The sequence below is a fragment of the Heptranchias perlo genome, chromosome 33 (assembly GCF_035084215.1).
Source record: "Heptranchias perlo isolate sHepPer1 chromosome 33, sHepPer1.hap1, whole genome shotgun sequence".
NCBI lineage: Eukaryota > Metazoa > Chordata > Chondrichthyes > Hexanchiformes > Hexanchidae > Heptranchias > Heptranchias perlo.
The window spans coordinates 31,634,918-31,657,033 of record NC_090357.1 but is presented as its reverse complement, the minus strand read 5'-3'; the positions used below and the strand labels follow the sequence as shown (position 1 = coordinate 31,657,033).

The 22,116-nt window shown below is 43.7% G+C and overlaps 1 protein-coding gene across 4 annotated transcripts in view; it reads right to left on the bottom strand.

The window, feature by feature from the left end:
* Positions 1 to 22,116, bottom strand: part of aplp2 (amyloid beta (A4) precursor-like protein 2) — a 146,796-nt gene that overhangs the window by 23,994 nt on the left and 100,686 nt on the right. For 3 of the 4 annotated variants that reach the window (XM_067971115.1, XM_067971116.1, XM_067971117.1), the window contains exons 7-9: positions 15,276 to 15,443; positions 9,893 to 10,023; positions 6,241 to 6,315 (exon numbers count right to left, since the gene is read on the bottom strand). In XM_067971115.1, coding sequence (XP_067827216.1) covers positions 6,241 to 6,315; positions 9,893 to 10,023; positions 15,276 to 15,443 — 374 coding nt within the window. The remainder of the gene's footprint in view (positions 1 to 6,240; positions 6,316 to 9,892; positions 10,024 to 15,275; positions 15,444 to 22,116) is intronic. The other variant, XM_067971118.1, reaches the window with a different exon arrangement.

Below are 22,116 nucleotides of genomic sequence, written 5' to 3'. Positions count from 1 at the left end.
GGGGAATGGGACTGAGTGGAATCTCCTTCAGAGTCAGACAGGCACATTGGGCAAAAGGCCTCATGCTATAAAATTCTATAATTGTAGCTGTCTCATGAAAATGTCCTATATTCAGTAACGTAAAATATATTACCAACATCAGACCATGTACCCAAATGTTGCTTTGCAGTTGCTCATGTTCCCCTTGTGGTGGGAAAAGAACTCACATTGAAGAATGAGAAGTCAGGCTGCAGACAAGGATTTGTTTTCTTGAGTTGCCTGAAAACTGACACCTAGAAGCTTTAGATCCTGGCATGATTTTAATTGAGATTTCTCATGATTAACAAGAAAATTAAAATTTGGGAAGAATTCACTTGGTGTTGTATCTTGCCCAGCCATTCCTACAAATCAACTGAGCTGAAGAAAAGCACTTTGCACAAGTAGCCCCTCACCTGTTTGCAAAACCTGGGCACTTCTGGTGCTGTCTTGGCAAATTTTGATTTGTGCCCCTTATACCCAAGTCCAGATGAGTTAGAAGAGGAATGTGTGTTAAGGCAGCTTGGGTCTCCTTGATCAATGGCCTTCAACGATCTTACCAGTGTCACAGCCTGAATAACTGACAGACAAAAGGCCCAGTGGCCTTGATATCATGTCCTTTTGAGAAATTTGTTCAATTTGAGATCAGGTGTTGTACAGATTATACTGGGGATTACAAAGGAGCAGGACATATCCTTTTGGCCAGGCAGATCCTCCTTGACACAGCCTGTTAAAAACAAGTGCATAATTACACGCAGCATGGTAAATAAGGTGCTGCAGGCTCAAGTTGCCACATGAGACTATATATTGTGGCAAATAACAGAGGCCTGGCTCAATGAAGGGGAAGATTGGGCACTTAATATTCCTGGCTACAAGGTTTCAGGAAAGATAGGGAAGGAAAGAAAAGAAAGTTTTTTTTTGGAGGGGCGAAAGAGGTCGGGATGGCAGTATTGATCAAAGAAACTATTATAGCACTGGAAAGGGATGATGTGGTTGGAGGGGTCAAAGACAGAATCTATTTGATGAGAATTAAGGAACAATAGAGGAGCTATTACACTACTGGGTGTATATTATAGGCCACCAAATAGTGGGAAGGAGATAGAGGAGCAAATTTACTGGCAAATTACAAAGATTCAAGAACTATAGAGTAGTGATAATGGGGGACTTCAATTATCCCAATATAGTCATGATGATGACTCAAGTTTGTATATTCGGTGGTCCTGTAGGTAACACCTCTCTGTCTGAACACTTTGATTGCCTTGACAACGGGCAGTTGGAAGGATTGTCTGTAATCACCAGGTATTGTTCTCTGACTATAAATGCGAAACGTTCAAGGATTTCATTTCCACATTCACCTGACGAAGGAGAAAGCCTCTGAAAGCTTGTGATTTTCAAATAAATTTGTTGGACTATAACCTGGTGTTGTAAGATTCTTTACATATCCCAATATAGACTGGGACAGTTACAGTGTAAAGGGCAAAGAGGGGGAGGAATTTCAGAAATGTGATCAAGAATACTTTCTGGAGCAGTGCGTTTCCAGCCCAACGAGGAAGGAAACAGTTCTGATCTAGTTTTGGGGAATGAAGTGGGGCAGGTGGAGCATGTTTCAGTAGGGGAGCATTTGGGGGACAGTGATGATATTAGGTTTAGCATAATTATCGAAAAGGACAAGGAAAATCAAATGTGAAAATGCTGGAGGAGGGCTAATTTCAGTGAGTTAAAAAGGAATCTTGCCCAGGTGGAATGGAATCAAAAATTGGTAGGCAAAACAGTAATTGAACACTGGGAGGCATTCGAGGAGTTGTTGTCTCAGGTACAGAGTAGACACATCTCGACATGGGGGGGGGAGGGGGGGAAAGGAAAGGCATCTAAAGCTAGAACTCCCTGAATGACTAAGGATATAGAGATTAAAATGAAACAGAAAAAGGAGGCTCATGACGAAAGTAAGGTTCATAATTCAGTAGAGAACCAGGCTGAATACAAAAAGTACAGAGGAGATCTTCAAAAAAAAAAGGGAATAAGAATGGGAAAGAGTGTAACGAGAGTGGATTAGCGGCTAACATAAAAGGGAACCCAAAAGTCTTGAACAAACATATAAATAGTCAAATGAAGTGTGGGACCAATTAGCAACAAAAAAAAGAGATCTTCTTGGGGAGGCAGAGGGCATGGCTGAGGCACTAAAATGAATAGTCTTCACTAAAGAAGTGAACGCTGCCATTGCAGCAAAGGAGGAAGCAGTAGTGATATTGGATAGGATATAAATAAAGAGAAAGTACTTAAAAGATTGGCAGTACTCAAAGCAGAAAAATCACCTGGTCCAGCTGGGATGCGTCCTAGGTTACTGAAGAAAGTAAGGGTAGAAATTGCAGAGGCTCTGGCCACAATCTTCCAATCCTCCTTAGATATGGAGATGGTGCTGGAGGTCTGGAAGATTGCAAATGTTACACCTCTGTTCAAAAAAGGAGAGAGATAGACCCGGCCTGACGTCGGTGGTGGGGGAACTTTGAGGCGCAATAATCCGGGACAAAATCAACTGTCACTTGGAAAAGTATGGACTAATAAATGAAAGTCAGCAGAGTTTTGTTAAAGGAAAATTGCGTTTGACTAACTTGATTGAGTTCTTTGATGAAGTAACGGAGAGGATTGATGAGAGTAGTGCAGATGATGTTGTCTGTATGGACTTTCAAAAGACATTTGATAAATTACCACATAATAGACTTAGCAAAATTAAAGATCATGGGATTAAAGGGACAGTGGCAGTGTGGATACAAAATTGGCTAGGGGGCAGAAAGCAGAGAGTAGTGAACAGCTGTTTTTCAGACTGGAGGAAAGTATACAGTCAAAAGCAAAATACTGCAAATGCTGGAAATTTGAAATTGAAACAGAAAATGCTTGAAATACTCAGCAAGTCAGGCAGTATCTGAGGAGAAAGAAACAGAGTTAACGTTTCAGGTTGAAGTATGGGGAGTATACAGTGGTGTTTCTCAGGGGTCAGTATCAGGATCATTGCTCTTTTTGATACATATTGATGACCTGGATTTGGGTATAAAAGGAATAATTTCAAAGCTTGCAGATGACAAAACTCGGAAATATACTAAACAATGTGGAGGATAGCAACAAACTTCAGGAGGACATAGACAGACTGGTGAAATGGGCAGACACATGGCAGATGAAATTTAACGCAGAGAAGTGTGAAGTGATGCATTTTGGTAGGAAGAATGAGGAGAGGCAATATAAACTAAAGGGTACAATTTTTAAGCGGGTGCAGGAACAGAGAGACCTGGGGGTGCACATACACAAATCTTTGAAGGTAGCAAGACAAGTTGAGAAGGCTGATAAAAAAAGCATACAGGATCCTGAGCTTTATTAAAGAGGTATAGAGTACAAAAGCTAAAACTTTATAAAACACTGGTTAAGCCTCAGCTATGTTCAATTCTGGGCACCACACTTTAGGAAGGATGTGAAGGCCTTGGAGAGGGTGCAGAAGAGATTCACTAGAATGGTACCAGGTATAAGGAGCTTCAGTTATGTGGAGAGATTGGAGAAGCTGGGATTGTTCTCCTTAGAACAAAGAAGGTTAAGGGGAGATTCGATAGAGGTGTTCAAAATCATAAACTATTTTGATAGAGTAAATAAGGAGTAACTGTTTCCAGTGGCAGAAGGGTTAGTAACCAGAGGACACAGATTTAAGGTGATCGGCAAAAGAACCAGAGGAGACATGAGGAAACATTGTTTTTTTGTTACACATCGAGTTGTTATGATCTGGAATGCGCTGCCTGAAAGGGTGGTGGAAGCAGATTCAATAATAATTTTCAAAAGGGAACTGGATAAATACTTGAAGGGAATAAATTTACAGGGCTATGGTGAAAGAGCAGAGGAATGGGACTAATTGGATAGCTCTTTCAAAGAGCCAGCAGAGGCGCAATGGGCAGAATGGCCTCCCGTGCTGTACCTACTATGATGCTATGAAGTCAGCAACTTCTTGTACTATGGTGTCAAGAGTATTAAATTTCCACACACAACCCATGATTTCTATACAAGTAAGAAATTTTAATGCAAAAAGAAAGCATGGATCAGTTCCATGGCCCCTGTGATTCCATCTTTTACATTCTCTCTCAAGCTACAAACTAAAATCGGTTCCTTCTGCAGATCAGGGAGCTGACCAGAAGCGCTTTATCTTTTCTGCTGGTGTCATGAAGGTTGGGCCATCTTAGCTCTTGCTATAATTCTATGAAGCCCCAGCCAGAGTTCAAAATCCCAAAAGGGCTGCTCAAATGGGCACCGACTGTCCGTAGTACTAGCCTTCCCCGCTATTGGCCTGGGTCCCAACACTGGATGCCATTTTGGGAATTTCCTCTGTATTCTGCTGGTGGCTATTGAAATGCAGCCTTGCTTAAAGCCTTAATAATCAGTAATTCCCAGGCAAAAGAACAGGCTTCCAACTCAAGGGCATTAATTGCTTCATTCTGCTGCAGTAGAATGGTGCAAGAGCAAAATCCAATAAGAAATACAGGAGAAACTTCTTTACCCAATTTGCTGCTACATAGAGTAGTTGAGGCAAATAGCATAGATGCATTTAAAGGGAAGCTAGATAAACACATGATGGAGAAAAACAGAAGGATATGTTGATCAGGTGAGATGAAGTAAATATATAGAGTGAGCAGAGGCTCGTGCGGAGTATAATCATCATAGACTGGTTGGGCGGAATGGCCTGTTTCTATGTAAGAGCAAGAGAAGAGAGCCCCTGGCAGCTATTGGTGCTGTTCAAACCATGGCAAAGACCTGGAAAGCTCCAGATGAGCATAAATAATAGGTGGTCACCTCTTGCTAGGAGATGCATGAATCCAGGTTTTCACTCTGGAGTGATCCTTTCCTCTGCATCAAGTTAACCTGGTAGAAACCAGCAAAATCAGTAGAATCTTTGACAGCACCACCCAAACACGTGACCTCCCCCACCAAGAAGGACAAGGGCAGGAAGTGCATGGGAACACCATCACCTCCAAATCACCGGCATCCTGACTTGGACATATATCAGCCATTCCTTCATTGTTGATTGGTCACAATCCTGGAACTCCCTTCCTAACAGCACTGTGGGAGTACCTTCACCACACTGACTGCAGCAGTTCAAGGCGGTGGCTCACCATCACCTTCTCAAGAAAAACTAGGATTGATAAATGATGGCCTTGCCAGTGACGCCCACATCCTGAGAATGACTTTAAAAAAATAATCAGCTTCAAGGGAGGCACACAGGGACTTGAAGCTGGCATAGCAGATTGTAAAAATGCAGTATCTTGGGACTCAGGCAACTGGTAACCCATACTCCATTATGGCTATCCACAAGAAATAAGATACTTTGCAGTTATGAACTTTAGGCTCTTGGCCAGTTTCACAGTTAACACCTTGATGGAAGGCTCAAAGGCAGCTTCTAGTAGAACCGGAGACTTGCTTTTATCCACTTCAATCCTGTGGATTCAAAAAAGGACCCTGGCTCTCCATTTCCATAATGAAGAGTTTACAGCATTTAGTATAAGGATAGAGAAACCAATATTCCCTACAACTGCATGTGGGATTACTTTACTGAGCCCTGGATCACGAAGTGAAGCTGCCTGACAATCAATGCAGTCTCAAGACCCAACTATTGAGTTGGTGTAGCCTTGGGAATGCTCAGAGTTGAGTATTAAAAAGCTCTCTGTTTAGTCCGCAGGTCAGAACCCAAGGGTGTAGAGAGCACAAACAATCTCAAACAGGTGGTAAAAACTCCAGTGTCCTTGCAGCTGGCCTCACCTTGCAGTGCTAACACACTGATGTGATGTGCAAAGGGGAACTGTTGCCCAGGTGCTTGCTGCATAGACTTTATGCCACTCAGAACAGCCCATTTTTTGCAACAAGGCGGCCTAGGTAGAATAAAGCTGAGGTGTCAAAGTCAGCACTGATAGCAGCAGAGATTTTTTTTAATCCAACTCACTGCAAAGGTCAATACAATCAATACAAAGGTCTCCTTCAAACAGGTATCATGGGCTCTCAGAACTTGCTAGTTTAGATAGGGAGAACAACACATTCATCATGTGAAGTGTCCCATCAGGAGATTAAAATATAAACTGCTTGCCAACTATTTCTTTTAAATAAATTGGTGCTGTCAATTATCCCAAATTCTGTGAAAGGCAAAATCAGACCGTGACCCTGAGCTTCCGACATCACAATGTTAATGTGGGAACGTGCTCGTACCTGAACCAACATTTGTCTCTCTGCTTTTGGCAGGTTCTTGGCCTGTCGTTCAGCTTCTTCCCACTCTTCTCTGACCTAATTTTGGGAGCAAAAGGAAGAAAGTCAGTTAGCAACTTAAGAAATTTTTGTCCGCAAGAGTTTTAAAATTATCTTCCAGGTCACTCATCTCCATTTCTCAAAAAATCTCCGATACTGACCAGAAGACATTAAAAGGGTCAGACGTAGTTTTGGAGCTAAACTATGTTATATGATTCTCAATCACAATTCCCTTTTTCTGTATCAGAATTTTCACCTCCATTTCTGAACCCTCTCCCCTTGGTTAGCCTTCATATCAGAAAACTCCCAGTTCTACTTCATAAAGAACACTTGTTTATGTTCCAGGACAGAACTGGACACATATCTGTCGTGTTCATGTGTTAGCAGTTCAGTTGAAGTATTGATGTAGGTGAAGATGAACAGGGTTAGTCATGCGTTGCTGCACTGCAGGTTTGTTAAGAGCCTGACTAATCTCAGGTTAGTAGCTTCTGCTCAACCAGAGTGCTTCATTGCATCAATCCTGTTTATCTGCTGCTACTTCCTTTCAAAGAAGTGGCATGGGATGAGAGAATAAGGCATTACATGCAACAATGCCAGGATCAGCCACTTGTTTAAACGTGAGACAAAATCTGAAAGAAATCACGCCCCAATGGTCACCCCCACCTTTGCATGATGGATACACTGAGTTTGAACAAGCAAGGAATAAGTAGTTCAGGGGATGGGAGCTTTGAATGTACTTGATCAGTAGTTAAATAAAGCAACTAATGGAACCTCCACATATACAAATGGATTATTCAAAAGTTTAGGAGGTATGGACAAAAGGTATCCAGAGCAATGGGGCAAATGCAGGACAATGGGATTAATTTTGAATTGTTCTAGCAAAGAGCTGGCATGGGCAGGAAGTCGAATGGCCTCCTTCTGTGCTGTAAACTCATATGTTTCTATAGGACGGCCTTATTGGCCATTCAACGATTACAGTAATCTTTATAATCAGCAATGATGCTCTGTCGGAGAAATCTCCTCTCACGGAGAAGTCAGGCAGCATAGACACATACTAGTTGACTGGGTGCTCTAAAGAATGAACTTTCATTTATACAACACCTTCCACGTCCTCAGGACATTGAAAAGCACTTGGCAGCCAATTAAGTACTTTTGAAGTGTGCTCACTGTGGGGAAACGCGGCAGCCAATTTCCACACAAAAGTTCCAACAAACAGCAGTAAGATGAACGACCAGCTAGTGAGTTTTAGGTGTTGTTTGAGAGAACTTCCCCGCTCTCTTTCCGAATAGTACTATAGGATCTTTTACCCACCTGAGTGGGCCAACGGGGCAGCGATTTAACGTCTCATTTGAAAGACGGCACCTCAACAGTGCAGCACTCAAGGGTCAATCTAAATTATGGGCTTGAGTCTCCGCAGCTATGCCTGAACCCACGATCTACAGACTCAGTGACAAAAGAGATACCAATGGGTGAATATATTGTCTCAACATTTCGAAGTTCTCTAGATTCAAGAACTGTCCCTCTAGATTGGAAAATTGCACATGTCACTCCGCTTTTTAAGAAAGGAAAGAGGGGGAAACCGTGGAATTATAGACCAGTTAGCCTAACATCTGTTGTGGGGAAATTGCTGGAGTCTATAATTAAGGATAGGGTGACTGAACACCAAAAATTTTCAGTTAATCAGAGAGAGCCAGCATGGATTTGTGAAAGGTAGGTCGTGCCTGACAAACCTGATTGAATTTTTTGAAGAGGTGACTAAAGTAGGGGACAGGGGAATGTCAATGGATGTTATTTATATGGACTTCCAGAAGGCATTTGATAAGGTCCCACATAAGAGACTGTTAGCTAAGATAGAAGCCCATGGAATCGAGGGAAAAGTACGGACTTGGTTAGGAAGTTGGCTGAGCGAAAGGCGACAGAGAGTAGGGATAATGGGTAAGTATTCACATTGGCAGGATGTGACTAGTGGAGTCCCACAGGGATCTGTCTTGGGGCCTCAATTATTCACAATATTTATTAACGACTTAGATGAAGGCATAGAAAGTCTCATATCTAAGATTGCCGATGACACAAAGATTGGTGGCATTGTAAGCAGTGTAGATGAAAACATTAAATTACAAAGGGATATTGATAGATTAGGTGAATGGGCAAAACTGTGGCAAATGGAATTCAATGTAGGCAAATGTGAGGTCATCCACTTTGGACCAAAAAAGGATAGAACAGGGTACTTTCTAAATGGTAAAAAGTTAAAAACAGTGGATGTCCAGAGGGACTTAGGGGTTCAGGTACATAGATCATTGAAGTGTCATGAACATGTGCAGAAAATAATCAAGAAGGCTAATGGAATACTGGCCTTTATATCTAGAGGACTAGAGTACAAGGGGGCAGAAGTTATGCTGCAGCTATACAAAACCCTGGTTAGACCGCACCTGGAGTACTGTGAGCAGTTCTGGGCACCGCACCTTTGGAAGGACATATGGGCCTTGGAGGGCGTGCAGCGTAGGTTTACTAGAATGATACCCGGACTTCAAGGGTTAAGTTACGAGGAGAGATTACACAAATTGGGGTTGTATTCTGTGGAGTTTCGAAGGTTAAGGGGTGATCTGATCGAAGTTTATAAGATATTAAGGGGAATGGATAGGGTGGATAGAGAGAAACTATTTCTGCTCGTTGGGGATTCTAGGAGTAGGGGGCACAGTCTAAAAATTAGAGTCAGACCTTTCAGGAGCGAGATTAGAAAACATTTCTACAGACAAAGGGTGGTAGAAGTTTGGAACTCTCTTCCGCAAACGGCAATTGATACTAGCTCAATTGCTAAATTTAAATCTGAGATAGATAGCTTTTTGGCAACCAAAGGTATTAAGGGATATGGGCCAAAGGCAGGTATATGGAGTTAGATCACAGATCAGCCATGATCTTATCAAATGGCGGAGCAGGCACGAGGGTCTGAATGGCCTTCTCCTGTTCCTATGTAACATCTTATCCCCCACCACACTAGTTGAAAGCAGAGTGTCTATTTCAATCTGTAGATGCTTGTCAAGTGTATAATTATGTTAATGTATGAAACAATTTTGAAAGTCTACAGCAGTATTCTTTTTCTAATCAGTTGAAGATGCCAAGGCAAACTAGTCATCAAGCAAACATGCAAGTGATGGTTCAGTGCAGAATACACGACCATTGTGCACCGAAATAGCTCAGTGGCAGGTTAAAGTTCATTATCTGTTCTATAGCTGTCCTAGGCATCTTGCAATCAAGTTCCAAAGGAGTCATTCTTACACATTTATCAAGCGTTAGACTATCTGAGTACTGCTCAGGTGCCATGTTTCGATCATTTTAGTGATTGGGCCTCAAGGGAGTTTTGGGTTAATTTATGTTATGATATTGCTATGAAGCTAAATTTGGTTCACAAGGGGTTAACTCCCAGAAAAATACTTGGAGATATTGTTCAGGGAAAACTAGCTGGAATGCCAGCTGTCTCAGAATTGCATTATCTCACAATACCATATTAGTTTGAGACAATGGGAGAGGTAATTAGGACATTCCAGACAGGACCACAACTCAATTTCCCTTCAGTACCCAAGCTATGAAGACAAGTATTCATACGTTCACCTATTACCTTATCCATGCGGTCACGATGTCGAACCTCCAGTTGCTGTTTAGCCTTCGCAAAACGAGCGTGCTCATTTTCATCTGCAGGCGTCTCAAAATAAACATCCACCTCATCTGTTGGGTGAGGGGTCGACAGAACTGTAAGACAGAGGATGAGTCAGACAGCGCACCCCCTGCTAGCTCAGACTTATACCGTTGGATTTTATAACAAATAACTTCCAACAATTTTAATTTTATTTATAAAACTCCCTTGGTTTCTTTTCTGCCAAGACTCAGTTCTAAGTGTTAGCTACAAATCTCCATTTGTACAGTGCTTCTGAACAAGCCGTTATATCAATCTGAATTCACTATGTCAGCTGCATTTCAAATCCTACAATTTTGGGGATGGCTTAGAAAAAAAGTGCCAGCCAGGCAGTGATACTGACTCATAAAATGAAGGGAAAAGTCTGCATAGTTTATTATTTTTGAATTTACAAGGAGCAGTAGGAAAACTTGTGAAAATTATGTTCTGTTATAGCACGGAAGGAGGCCATTCAGCCCAATGAGTCCATGCCGGCTCTATGCAAGAGCAATCCAGCTAGTCCCACTCCCCCGCCCTATCCCCATAGCCCTGCAAATTTTTCCTTTCAAGTACTTATCCAGTTCCCTTTTGAAAGCCATGATTGAATCTGCCTCTACCACCCCCTCGGGCAGTGCATTCCAGATCCTAACCACTCGCTGTGTAAGAAAGTTTTTCCTCATGTCACCTTTGGTTCTTTTGCCAATCACCTTAAACCTATGTCCTCTGGTTTTTGACCCTTCCGCCGATGGGAACAGTTTCTCTCTATCTACTCTGTCTAGATCCTTCATGATTTTTGAATACCTCTATCAAATCTCCTCTCAATCTTCTCTGTTCCAAGGAGAACTCCTCCAACTTCTCCAGTCTATCCAAGTAATAAAGCCCCTCATCCCTGGAATCATTCTAGTAAATCTTTGCTGCACCCTCTGTAAGGCCTTCACATCTTTCCTAAAGTGCAGTGCCCAGAACTGGACACAATACTCCAGTTGTAGTCATAAAGGTTCATCATGACTTCCTTTCTCATTTATGTATTTTATGTAAACTAAACCAGTTTACTGTTCGCGTCATCAATCTGCCTCTAGAAGGTAGAATACATGCAGCTCAAAGATCTCAGTACCCAGTACACGAGGAGTCTTTGTTAACAGCTATCATGTAACTGGATACTGGGCAGTAAAGGTACAGCTCTGGTCGTGGGGGAGGCAGCCTTCACCAAAGGGAGTTAGCAATGATGCTGAGCCCGAGAGAATATCTAGTGCAGAGCCAAAATTAACAGCCACTTCTAAATAGTGCATTTTTTAAAGAAAACTCAGGATGTTGGCGTCACTGGCAAGGCCGGCATTTATTACCCATCCCTAGCTGCCTAGAAGGTGGCGGTGGGCCTCTTTCTTGAAGCAGTTTGACACAACTGAATAGTTTGCTCGGCCACTTCAGAGGGCAGTGAATAGTCAACCACATTTGAGTGGGACTGGAGTCATATATAGGCCCAGACCTGGTAAGGACAGCACATTTCCTTCCCTAAACGGCATTAGTGAACCAGCTAGGTTTTTACAACAATACGACAGCTTCGTGGTCACTTTTTCTGATATCATCTTTTCATTAATAGATTTTTGAACCTGAATTCAAATTCTCAAACCACCATGGTGGGAGTTCAACTCCCAGCCACCGCGCTGCCAGTCCAGTAACCAGCCACCGCGCTGCCAGTCCAGTAACCAGCCACCGCGCTGCCAGTCCAGTAACCAGCCACCGCGCTGCCAGTCCAGTAACCAGCCACCGCGCTGCCAGTCCAGTAACCAGCCACCGCGCTGCCAGTCCAGTAACCAGCCACCGCGCTGCCAGTCCAGTAACCAGCCACCGCGCTGCCAGTCCAGTAACCAGCCACCGCGCTGCCAGTAGTTTTTACTCATTTTGGAACATTTGCTAGACCTTTCTTCATGTAGGCAGGCAAAAATAAAAGCTGAATTTACACAAACTTAGGCACAAACCTCACTTTCATCACCTTAGATCTTATGGTTTTATTCATTTATATGCTATAGTTGGGTAATAATCTGCACTTCACTTTTATTTCAATAAAATCAAGCCTTCATTAAATTCCAATAGCTATCTTTCCGTGCAATTTCTGGACCGAGGCTTGAAATGATGATGCAACCCTAATAATAAAGCACCATCAGCTGAACGGGATTTCGACAGGTTAAATGAGTGGGCAAGAAGGTGGCAGATGAAGTATAATGTGGGGAAATGGGAGGTTATTCACTTTAGTAGGAAGAATAGAAAAACAGAATTTTTTTAAATGGTGAGAAACTATTAAATGTTGGTGTTCATAGAGACTTGGGTGTCCTGGTACATGAAACACAAAAAGTTAGTATGCAGGTACAGCGGGCAATTAGGAAAGCAAGTGGCATTTTGTTTTTTATGCAAGGGGGTTGGAGTACAAAAGTATGGAAGTCCTACAATTGTACAGGGCTCTGGTGAGGCCTCACCTAGAGTATTGCGTACAATTTTGGTCTCCTTATCTAAGGAAGGATATACCTGCCTCAGAGGTGGTGCACTGAAGGTTGACTAGATTAATTCCTGGGATGAGAGGGTTGTCCTATGAAGGGAGGTTGAGTAGAAAGGGCCTATACTGTCTGGGGTTTAGAAGAATGAGAGGGGACCTCATTGAAACATGTAAGATTCTGAGGGGACTTGACAGGGTAGATGCTGAGAGGTTGTTGCCCCTGGCTGGAGAGTCTAGAACTAGAGGGCAAAATCGCAGGATAAGCGGACGGCCATTTAAGACTGAGATTAGGAGGAATTTCTTCACTCAGGATTGTGAACCTTTGGAATTCTCTACCCCAGAGGGCTGTGCATGCTGAGTCATTGAGTATATTCAAGGCTGAGATGGATCGATTCGGAGATGGATTATAGGGGAATAAAGGGATATGGGGATCAGGCGGGAAAGTGGAGTTGAGGTCGAAGGTCCGCTGTGATCTGATTGAATGGCGGAGCAGGCTCAGGGGGCCATATGGCCTACTCCTGCTCCTATTTCTTATGTACGTTCTTATGAAAGGCATTTCATAAAACTGGAAACTCCAGGGCTTCAGCTGAATTGTTTATTAACTATTTATCCAAGTTTCTTCTGATGAGCTTCCCAGCAAGGGAAGGATCTAGAACTTGTTTAATAAACTAGTGGTTGTAGTATCAAACCTGCCAGAAATTATAGCTTCCATCACTCTTCCTCATACCTTCAGCTGTAAGATGCACAGGAAGAAAATGCCACCTGGGACTAGAAAACCTACCACTGTCATCAGCTGCAAGGCTGGGGTAGTATCTGGGCCACAGCCATTCCTGGACATGAAGGAACGACCCTTCAGCAAACACACCAGACCGCAACATGGCAAAATATTGGCATATTTTCACCAGAACCGTGGTTTGTTGGAGTAACACAGCTGGGTGAAAATTCACAATGCAAAGAAGCACCCCATCCTCGGGTAAAACAGTAACAATGGTCCTGTACATCTAGCGTTTAGTGATGGTTTTAGGCAGTTGACCAAAATGATGTGTTTTGTCACTAGCTTGGAGGTGAGGCACTGGTGGTTGTGGGACCCTATGAAGGATAACCTTTTTAGATCCACAAAATGAACTCATCTTTATTGGACCCTCTAATTTTTGAACTAATCCCTGCAACAATTTGTATGTTTTGTTGGTTCCACTGGTCATGAGCGTTTGCTCAACCTACACCCCAAAATGCCTTTTTTCTCCCAAAGGACATGTCAATATTTCTGGTCTGCTAAGCCCAAGAAGATCAAGAGACACGCAGCAGTAAGAATCTCATTCCCTCAGAAAATGACGAATTTTTGGTGATAGGTTCCACACAGATACCAATACCATTTAAAAGAATCTGAACACTTGATGTAAGTAGTGGTGAAAAATTGGTGGAACTCAATGGAAAAGGCAATGGAGCTGAAGGAATTTATCCTGGAATACGGAGGAAAATCAGAAAATAGTAGGAGGTTCTGACCACAATGTTTCAAACATGCTTGGATATGGAAGCTGTGTCAAGAGTTGGTAATGCAACTCCTCTAATGAGAGGCAGAGCATGCGCAAGACAATGACTGAGGGCGGGGGCCGAGACAGAGTGCAAAAATGCTGGTGTGAGCGCACCAGCGTGTGCGAGGACTATACAGGGACATTAAATCTTTTAATAAAATTTAATCTGAAATAGAGATACATACCACACATGGGGCTGTATTATAATCAGATACACAATATATTCTTCGAAACTGTACCAGTTCACTGTTCCTCCAACGTGAGTGAAGGGTTTGTCTTTTCAATAACTACCTTCAGAATTCAGTGTCTAATACAAGAGGTTCTCCCCTCAACGGCTCAGCAAATTTATCCAGCTGTGTTATACAGACTAGGAAGTTCCATCTTCACTTTGAGCTTAGTTTGCTGATCTTAGTGATCACAATTGACCTTATTCAGAGAAGGGAAAAATTGCCAGAGTTGCCAATTGTTACTTACCAAGCCCTGCTGTGACCTGTGGGTGCTGGTTGAGGACAAGATTGAGCTGAGTGATGGGCCCATTGTCAGCACCCAGGCCTGACAACAGGGCTGGATACTGAAAGGTTGCCAGCACCGTTTCCCCAGCAAGTAGGCAACACTTCAGGAAAGGAGAAAATCGGTGGAGATGAGGCAAGAACACAGGACAGACTTGCAGGCAGCTGAACCAGTCAATACCATTTCCAATACCAAACTATTCAATACTTTTCTGCCCTGGAGCAGATTGATTGTTGGTGCTGCATCACATGCTGTGAGTATTGATAAAGTGGAAGAGGTATGGCAGACTGGATTGATGGACAGCCAAGGGATCTGAACCTGAGCTGTGTGCTGTAATGGCAAACAATTACAGCTTAAAACCTTGTCAGTACCTGGAATCTGCACTGAGATGCTCGAGCTGCACATCCTGAGTGCTTCATGCTGAAGTAAGCAGTATAATTATAGTCATTACACTGGCTCAAAACAATTCATTGCCCCTCAACACTTACCTTTGATTTAAAAAAAATACACATAGGAGGTGTTAATCAGGATATACACACAGCAGCAAAATCCCTTGCCCACACACAAAGAGAACAGAAAAGCACCAAAGAGAAGATGCGAACCATTGTCTAAGAAAATGAGTGTCACCATCAGGGGTTTCTGATCTAGAAAGGAGTAAATCAAGGAGGTGACAGCAAAGCCCAGAACAGATAAAAGCTGTCTATCTGAATCACAAGGACTGGTGTTGACCAGGTAGACTGATTGTCCAGGAGAGATTGCTACTAAGCAGGTCGGCTGCAGCAAGTGTCTGACTTACTCATTTGTTTACATACAGCCATACAGTAATCCTCAGACTCAAAATTGTTTCTGTTGCCTCCACAACCTCCGTAGATGAACCGAACACATTTCTTCTTGTTGTTGTTGAAATACCAGCGAGGCATCATGGCCCGACAGGGACCAGTCATAGCCTCCTGCGAGCAGACAGCTGTGTGGAGGAGATGGACAGAGTATCAGAGGTGGCTACTGGCAGACTAATCCTGGGACGGATTCATCAGACACAGCAACAGGGTACACTGTAAATAAAAAGGTCAAAATCACAGGACTGGACACAATACTCTCGCCCATCCACTACTCCATTGTGAGGTGTAGCCAGCACTTGGTTCAGCCCAGGCTGACAGGATCAAAGTGTTGGTTATTTGAAAGAAATTTGCAGCCTTAATTGAGTAGAAGCCCACAGCACAAACATGGCCCCTACGGGCATTAAAACTGCTCGCCTCACTCAGTGATGGTTAATGTGGGAAATGGAAATGTCCCATTGCACATTTTTACCTCACTGTTCTACTCAACATCTGGCCTCGCATAGGTGGCAGATGTGAACTCTGTGCTCCCCACACGACTTTTTCATGGGTCCCCTATCCATCATTACAACTACGACCAGTTGGCCTCATGCGATGTAAAATTAGGTTATGGCTACAGCTGTCAATTAATCACCGGGAACTTCTTGATTAACGCATTCATATTTTTAGCAATTCATTTTTCTTTTAAAAAAAACATTAATCACGCAAGTTACAGAGAGGCAACAGCAGGGTAAGTACGGGATACCGATGTGGGGGGAGCCAGAGAGAGAAGGGAGGAAGGCGGAGAACAGGAAAGTTTGAGGAGGGAGCAGGATGAGGGGGGGGGGGGGGGGGGCAACGGGATATGGTGAGTGAAAGCCTGAGAGGGGAAGGAGCAGGGTGGGGAAGAGAGGAGAACGGGGAAGTCGGAGTCATTTGGAAGCAGAGTTCAGGGTCAGTTACACCAGATATTCTGCTCAAGAATTCATTACCTTTAACAAAGACTTGAAAAGTAACTCCATTACTTCATTAGTTTTCAGGCAAGACAAATCAATTCCCACAAGGCTGACATACTAGCACACAGGCCAAAACAGACACCAATATAACCAACAAGGCAGCCAGTAATGATGATAGTAAAGCTGGCACGTAAATACTTTGCACATTTAATGGATGCCATTGTCGCTGGTGTTGCTATCAAAACCAAGATTAATTGCAATTAATTTCTTGAATCGTTTGACAGTGCTAATTATGCACAAGCATATCCAACACAAGGGAACAACTCCAAACTCCAGGCCCACGCTCCACTGGGGCCTGGTGAGCCCTGGACCCCCCGGGGGAGGTGCTTTTACCTTCGAACACCTTTGACCACAGTTTACACAACGTACATTCTCAAATGATCAGCCTAGTCTTGTTGTGATTCTCCACATTTACATGCTTATCCTGAACACCTCTTCAATCTGAAAAACAGCTGGAAGAAAACTTTGGTTTCCACAATATGATAAATGTTTCTAAAACTGGCCCATGATTGAAGTGTTCCAGATTCAAAGGGAGGAAACAGATTTTGTTGATGAGCATTTGCTTCAGGCAAGATTTGCATTGTATAATATTTTTGATATTTGCTCTTTTATAACATTTAATTGGTACAAACTGAGCATTTCACCTTCCAGTCTCACTGCACACAGCTCAGAACTTCACCTCCCAGTGCACAGGCCTATTTAACAGTAATTAACTTTACAAGGTCACCCCAGCTTCTCTTCAATCTGTGGACAGGAGCATAACCTCGAACGTATCAATCAATCATCTTTGATAACAGAAATCTCATGTTAGCTCAAAGTCTAAAGATAACCCCCTACAAATAGCAGGACCTTGTGCCCATTATTCAGCTAGAGATGTCCTGTGATCAGAAAATCTCTTTCAGAAAGTGCAAAGACATTGCTAACTTTAAAAACAGATGAGTCACCTGCTAGAGAAAGAAAGTCACAGAGCCCAGTGGAGAACGTATGGAGCTTGGCACACAAACAGAACCTGTGCACAGTACAGGCTTCAGTGTGCTTTTACCTTGATACAGCGCCTTTGACTGCAGGTACACAGCTTGCGGTTTGTACACCTTCAAATGATAAATTCAATGGCCCCAAATTTCCTGGACTGATGCCTATACAGAAATTACACTGAAATCTATGCTGGTTTGTGAATTGATCATAGAATCATAGAAGTCTACAACATGGAAACAGGCCCTTCGGCCCAACATGTCCATGTCGCCCAGTTTATACCACTAAGCTGGTCCCAATTGCCTGCACTTGGCCCATATCCCTCTATACCCATCTTACCCATGGAACTGTCCAAATGCTTTTTAAAAGAAAAAATTGTACCCGCCTCTACTACTGCCTCTGGCAGCTCGTTCCAGACACTCACCACCCTTTGAGTGAAAAAATTGCCCCTCTGGACCCTTTTGTATCTCTCCCCTCTCACCTTAAATCTATGCCCCCTCGTTATAGACTCCCCTACCTTTGGGAAAAGATTTTGACTATCTACCTTATCTATGCCCCTCATTATTTTATAGACTTCTATAAGATCACCCCTTAACCTCCTACTCTCCAGGGAAAAAAGTCCCAGTCTATCCAACCTCTCCCTATAAGTCAAACCATCAAGTCCCGGTAGCATCCTAGTAAATCTTTTCTGCACTCTTTCTAGTTTAATAATATCCTTTCTATAATAGGGTGACCAGAACTGTACACAGTATTCCAAGTGTGGCCTTACTAATGTCTTGTACAACTTCAACAAGACATCCCAACTCCTGTATTCAATGTTCTGACCAATGAAACCAAGCATGCTGAATGCCTTCTTCACCACCCTATCCACCTGTGACTCCACTTTCAAGGAGCTATGAACCTATACTCCTAGATCTCTCTGTTCTATAACTCTCCCCAACGCCCTACCATTAACGGAGTAGGTCCTGGCCCGATTCGATCTACCAAAATGCATCACCTCACATTTATCTAAATTAAACTCCATCTGCCATTCATCGGCCCACTGGCCCAATTTATCAAGATCCCGTTGCAATCCGAGATAACCTTCTTCACTGTCCACAATGCCACCAATCTTGGTGTCATCTGCAAACTTACTAACCATGCCTCCTAAATTCTCATCCAAATCATTGATATAAATAACAAATAACAGCGGACCCAGCATCGATCCGAGGCACACCGCTGGTCACAGGCCTCCAGTTTGAAAAACAACCCTCTACAACCACCCTCTTATCATGCCAACAGGAACTTAGCTGCAATTTCCTATGCCGTTCATTTGCCTCGAACAGAACATAAAAACCAGCGTAAAACAAGCACAAGTGCAGTGCCAGCAGATATGGGGAAATCTCATATACAGCGAGTTATGATCTGGAACACACGGCCTGAAAGGATGGTGGAAGTAGATTCAATCGTAACTTTCAAAAGGGAATTAGATAAATACTTGAAAAAGAAAAATTTTCAGGGCTATGGGAAAAGAGCAGGGAAGTGGGAGTAATTGGATAGCTCTTTCAAACAGCCGACACAGGCACGATGGGCCGAATGGCCTCCTTCTATCTGTATGATTCTACCATTAGGGGCTGCTGTCTTCTGCCCTGGCACCTCACTTTCAGAGCTTCCTGCCTCTGCTACTCCACTTTCTCTTCTGATAAAATGCAGGAGTGGTATTCCCATGGGGAATGCCGTACCAGCTGCTTAGTCCTTCTGAATCAGCGGGGAGGGGGCGAAAACGTCAGGTGCACCGAGACTGACAGCATTTTGATTAAAAGTAGTGCAGGTCCGAATAAGAAAAATTCAAAAACAAATCACGAAGAAAATGGCTATTAAACTCAGGAAATCTCAGTTACGCCGATATCCGGTGACTTCGAGCTGCACTGCACCTAAATCTTTGGGTGTAAATCCAGGAAACTCGCTTGAGCTGGTCTTCTGCACGGGGGCGGAGGGTATCAGTGGACATACACATAACGCCATAAACAATCGAGGAAATTATACTTCAATGTAAAACTGGTGTAAATCGGTCATGTACAAATTTCCTCGAAAAGAATGATGCAACACCTCTCTTACGTCGTAGTTACACCAAAACAATGCAGGAAATTCCGGGTGAATCTTCTTGTGACTTTCCACATTTACATACTTATCCTTTACTATTTTTTAAATCTGCAAGCTGTTCTCCCTCCTGCATCTAGTGTTAACTACCTCCCTCCCCGCCAATGGCCCCGACCCCCAGTACATCATCAAAAAAGAGAATTGTTCAAAGTGAGGTGGGTCCCAAGAGGAGAGGGTTGTCAATTTATAGATGATCAAAAAACAGGAGACATATTTAATAAATATTTCATGCCGGTCTTGACTAAAGTGGGTATCGGAGGTGAGGTAAATCCTGAAATGCTTGAAAGTGAATTGAGCAATATTAAGATGGATAAAAGTAAAATTTTAGTTAAGATAGATAGGTTAAAGATAGACAAAGTGCCAGGGCCCGATGTGATACATCCTAGAATCCCAAGGTGGTCGACGAAGGAAATTGCCACAGATCTAGAAATTGTGTTCCAGAGTTCTATTGAGAGTGGATATGCACGAGGCAACTGGTGTGTGGCCCATGGAATACTCATTTTTAAAAAGGGAGACTAATTCAGGCAAATTCTTTTAAAAGGGTCTCTAATTAAGGATGATGTGGAGATGCCGGTGATGGACTGGGGTTGACAATTGTAAACAATTTAACAACACCAAGTTATAGTCCAGCAATTTTATTTTAAATTCACAAGCTTTCGGAGGCTTCCTCCTTCGTCAGGTGAACGATGTGAAAATGAAATCCTCGAAATGAAATCGCATTTATAATTCACAGAACAATGCTTGGTGATTACAGACAGTTTTTTCAACTGCCCGTTGCCAAGGCAATCAGTGTGCAGACAGACAGGTGTTACCTGCCAGGTCTCAGAATACACAAATCACCAAAAAAAAACAACAAACAAAAAAAAACAGATAGAGAGGTAGAAACATAGAAAAGACAGCAACTGACCCGTTATATTAAAAACAGATAACATTTGTTCGCTGGTGGGGTAACGTGTAGCGTGACATGAACCCAAAGATCCCGGTTGAGGCCGTCCTCATGGGTGCGGAACTTGGCTATCAATTTCTGCTCGACGATTTTGCGTTGTCGTGTGTCTCGAAGGCCGCCTTGGAGTACGCTTACCCGAAGGTCGGTGGATGAATGTCCTTGACTGCTGAAGTGTTCCCCGACTGGGAGGGAACCCTCCTGTTTGGCGATTGTTGCGCGGTGTCCGTTCATCCGTTGTCGCAGCGTCTGCATGGTCTCGCCAATGTACCATGCTCTGGGGCATCCTTTCCTGCAACGTATGAGGTAGACAACGTTGGCCGAGTCACAGGAGTATGAACCATGCACCTGGTGGGTGGTGTCCTCTCGTGTGATGGTGGTATCTGTGTTGATGATCTGGCATGTCTTGCAGAGGTTACCGTGGCAGGGTTGTGTGGTGTCGTGGACGCTGTTCTCTTGAAAGCTAGGTAATTTGCTGCGAACGATGGTTTGTTTGAGGTTGGGTGGCTGTTTAAAGGCGAGTAGTGGAGGTGTGGGGATGGCCATAGCGAGGTGTTTGTCCTCATTGATGACATGTTGAAGGCTGCGGAGAACATGGCGTAGTTTCTCCGCTCCGGGGAAGTACTGGACGACAAAGGGTACTCTGTTGGTTGCGTCCCGTGTTAGTCTCCTGAGGAGGTCTATGCGATTTTTTGCTGTGGCCAGTCGGAACTGTCGATCGATGAGTCGAGCGTCATATCCCGTTCTTACGAGAGCGTCTTTCAGCGTCTGTAGGTGTCCATCGTGTTCCTCCTCGTCTGAGCAGACCCTGTGTATTCGCAGGGCCTGTCCATAGGGGATGGCCTCTTTGACGTGGTTAGGGTGGAAGCTGGAAAAGTGGAGCATCGTGAGGTTGTCCGTGGGCTTGCGGTAGAGTGAGGTGCTGAGGTGCCCGTCTTTGATGGAGATTCGTGTGTCCAAGAAAGAAACTGATTCTGAGGAGTAGTCCATGGTGAGCTTGATGGTGGGATGGAACTTGTTGATGTTATCGTGTAGTCTCTTTAGTGATTCCTCGCCGTGGGTCCATAGAAAGAAAATGTCGTCGATGTATCTGGTGTATAGTGTTGGTTGGAGGTCTTGTGCAGTGAAGAAGTCCTGCTCGAACTTGTGCATGAAAATGTTGGCGTATTGGGGTGCGAATTTGGTCCCCATGGCTGTTCCGTTCGTAATACACAGGGTCTGCTCAGACAAGGAGGAACGCGATGGACACCTACAGACGCTGAAAGACGCCCTAGTAAGAACGGGATATGATGCTCGACTCATCGATCGACAGTTCCGACGGGCCACAGCAAAAAATCGCATCGACCTCCTCAGGAGACTAACACGGGACGCAACCAACAGAGTACCCTTTGTCGTCCAGTACTTCCCCGGAGCGGAGAAACTACGCCATGTTCTCCGCAGCCTTCAACATGTCATCAATGAGGACAAACACCTCACTATGGCCATCCCCACACCTCCACTACTCGCCTTTAAACAGCCACCCAACCTCAAACAGACCATCGTTCGCAGCAAATTACCTAGCTTTCAAGAGAACAGCGTCCACGACACCACCCAACCCTGCCACGGTAACCTCTGCAAGACATGCCAGATCATCGACACAGATACCACCATCACACGAGAGGACACCACCCACCAGGTGCATGGTTCATACTCCTGTGACTCGGCCAACGTTGTCTACCTCATACGTTGCAGGAAAGGATGCCCCAGAGCATG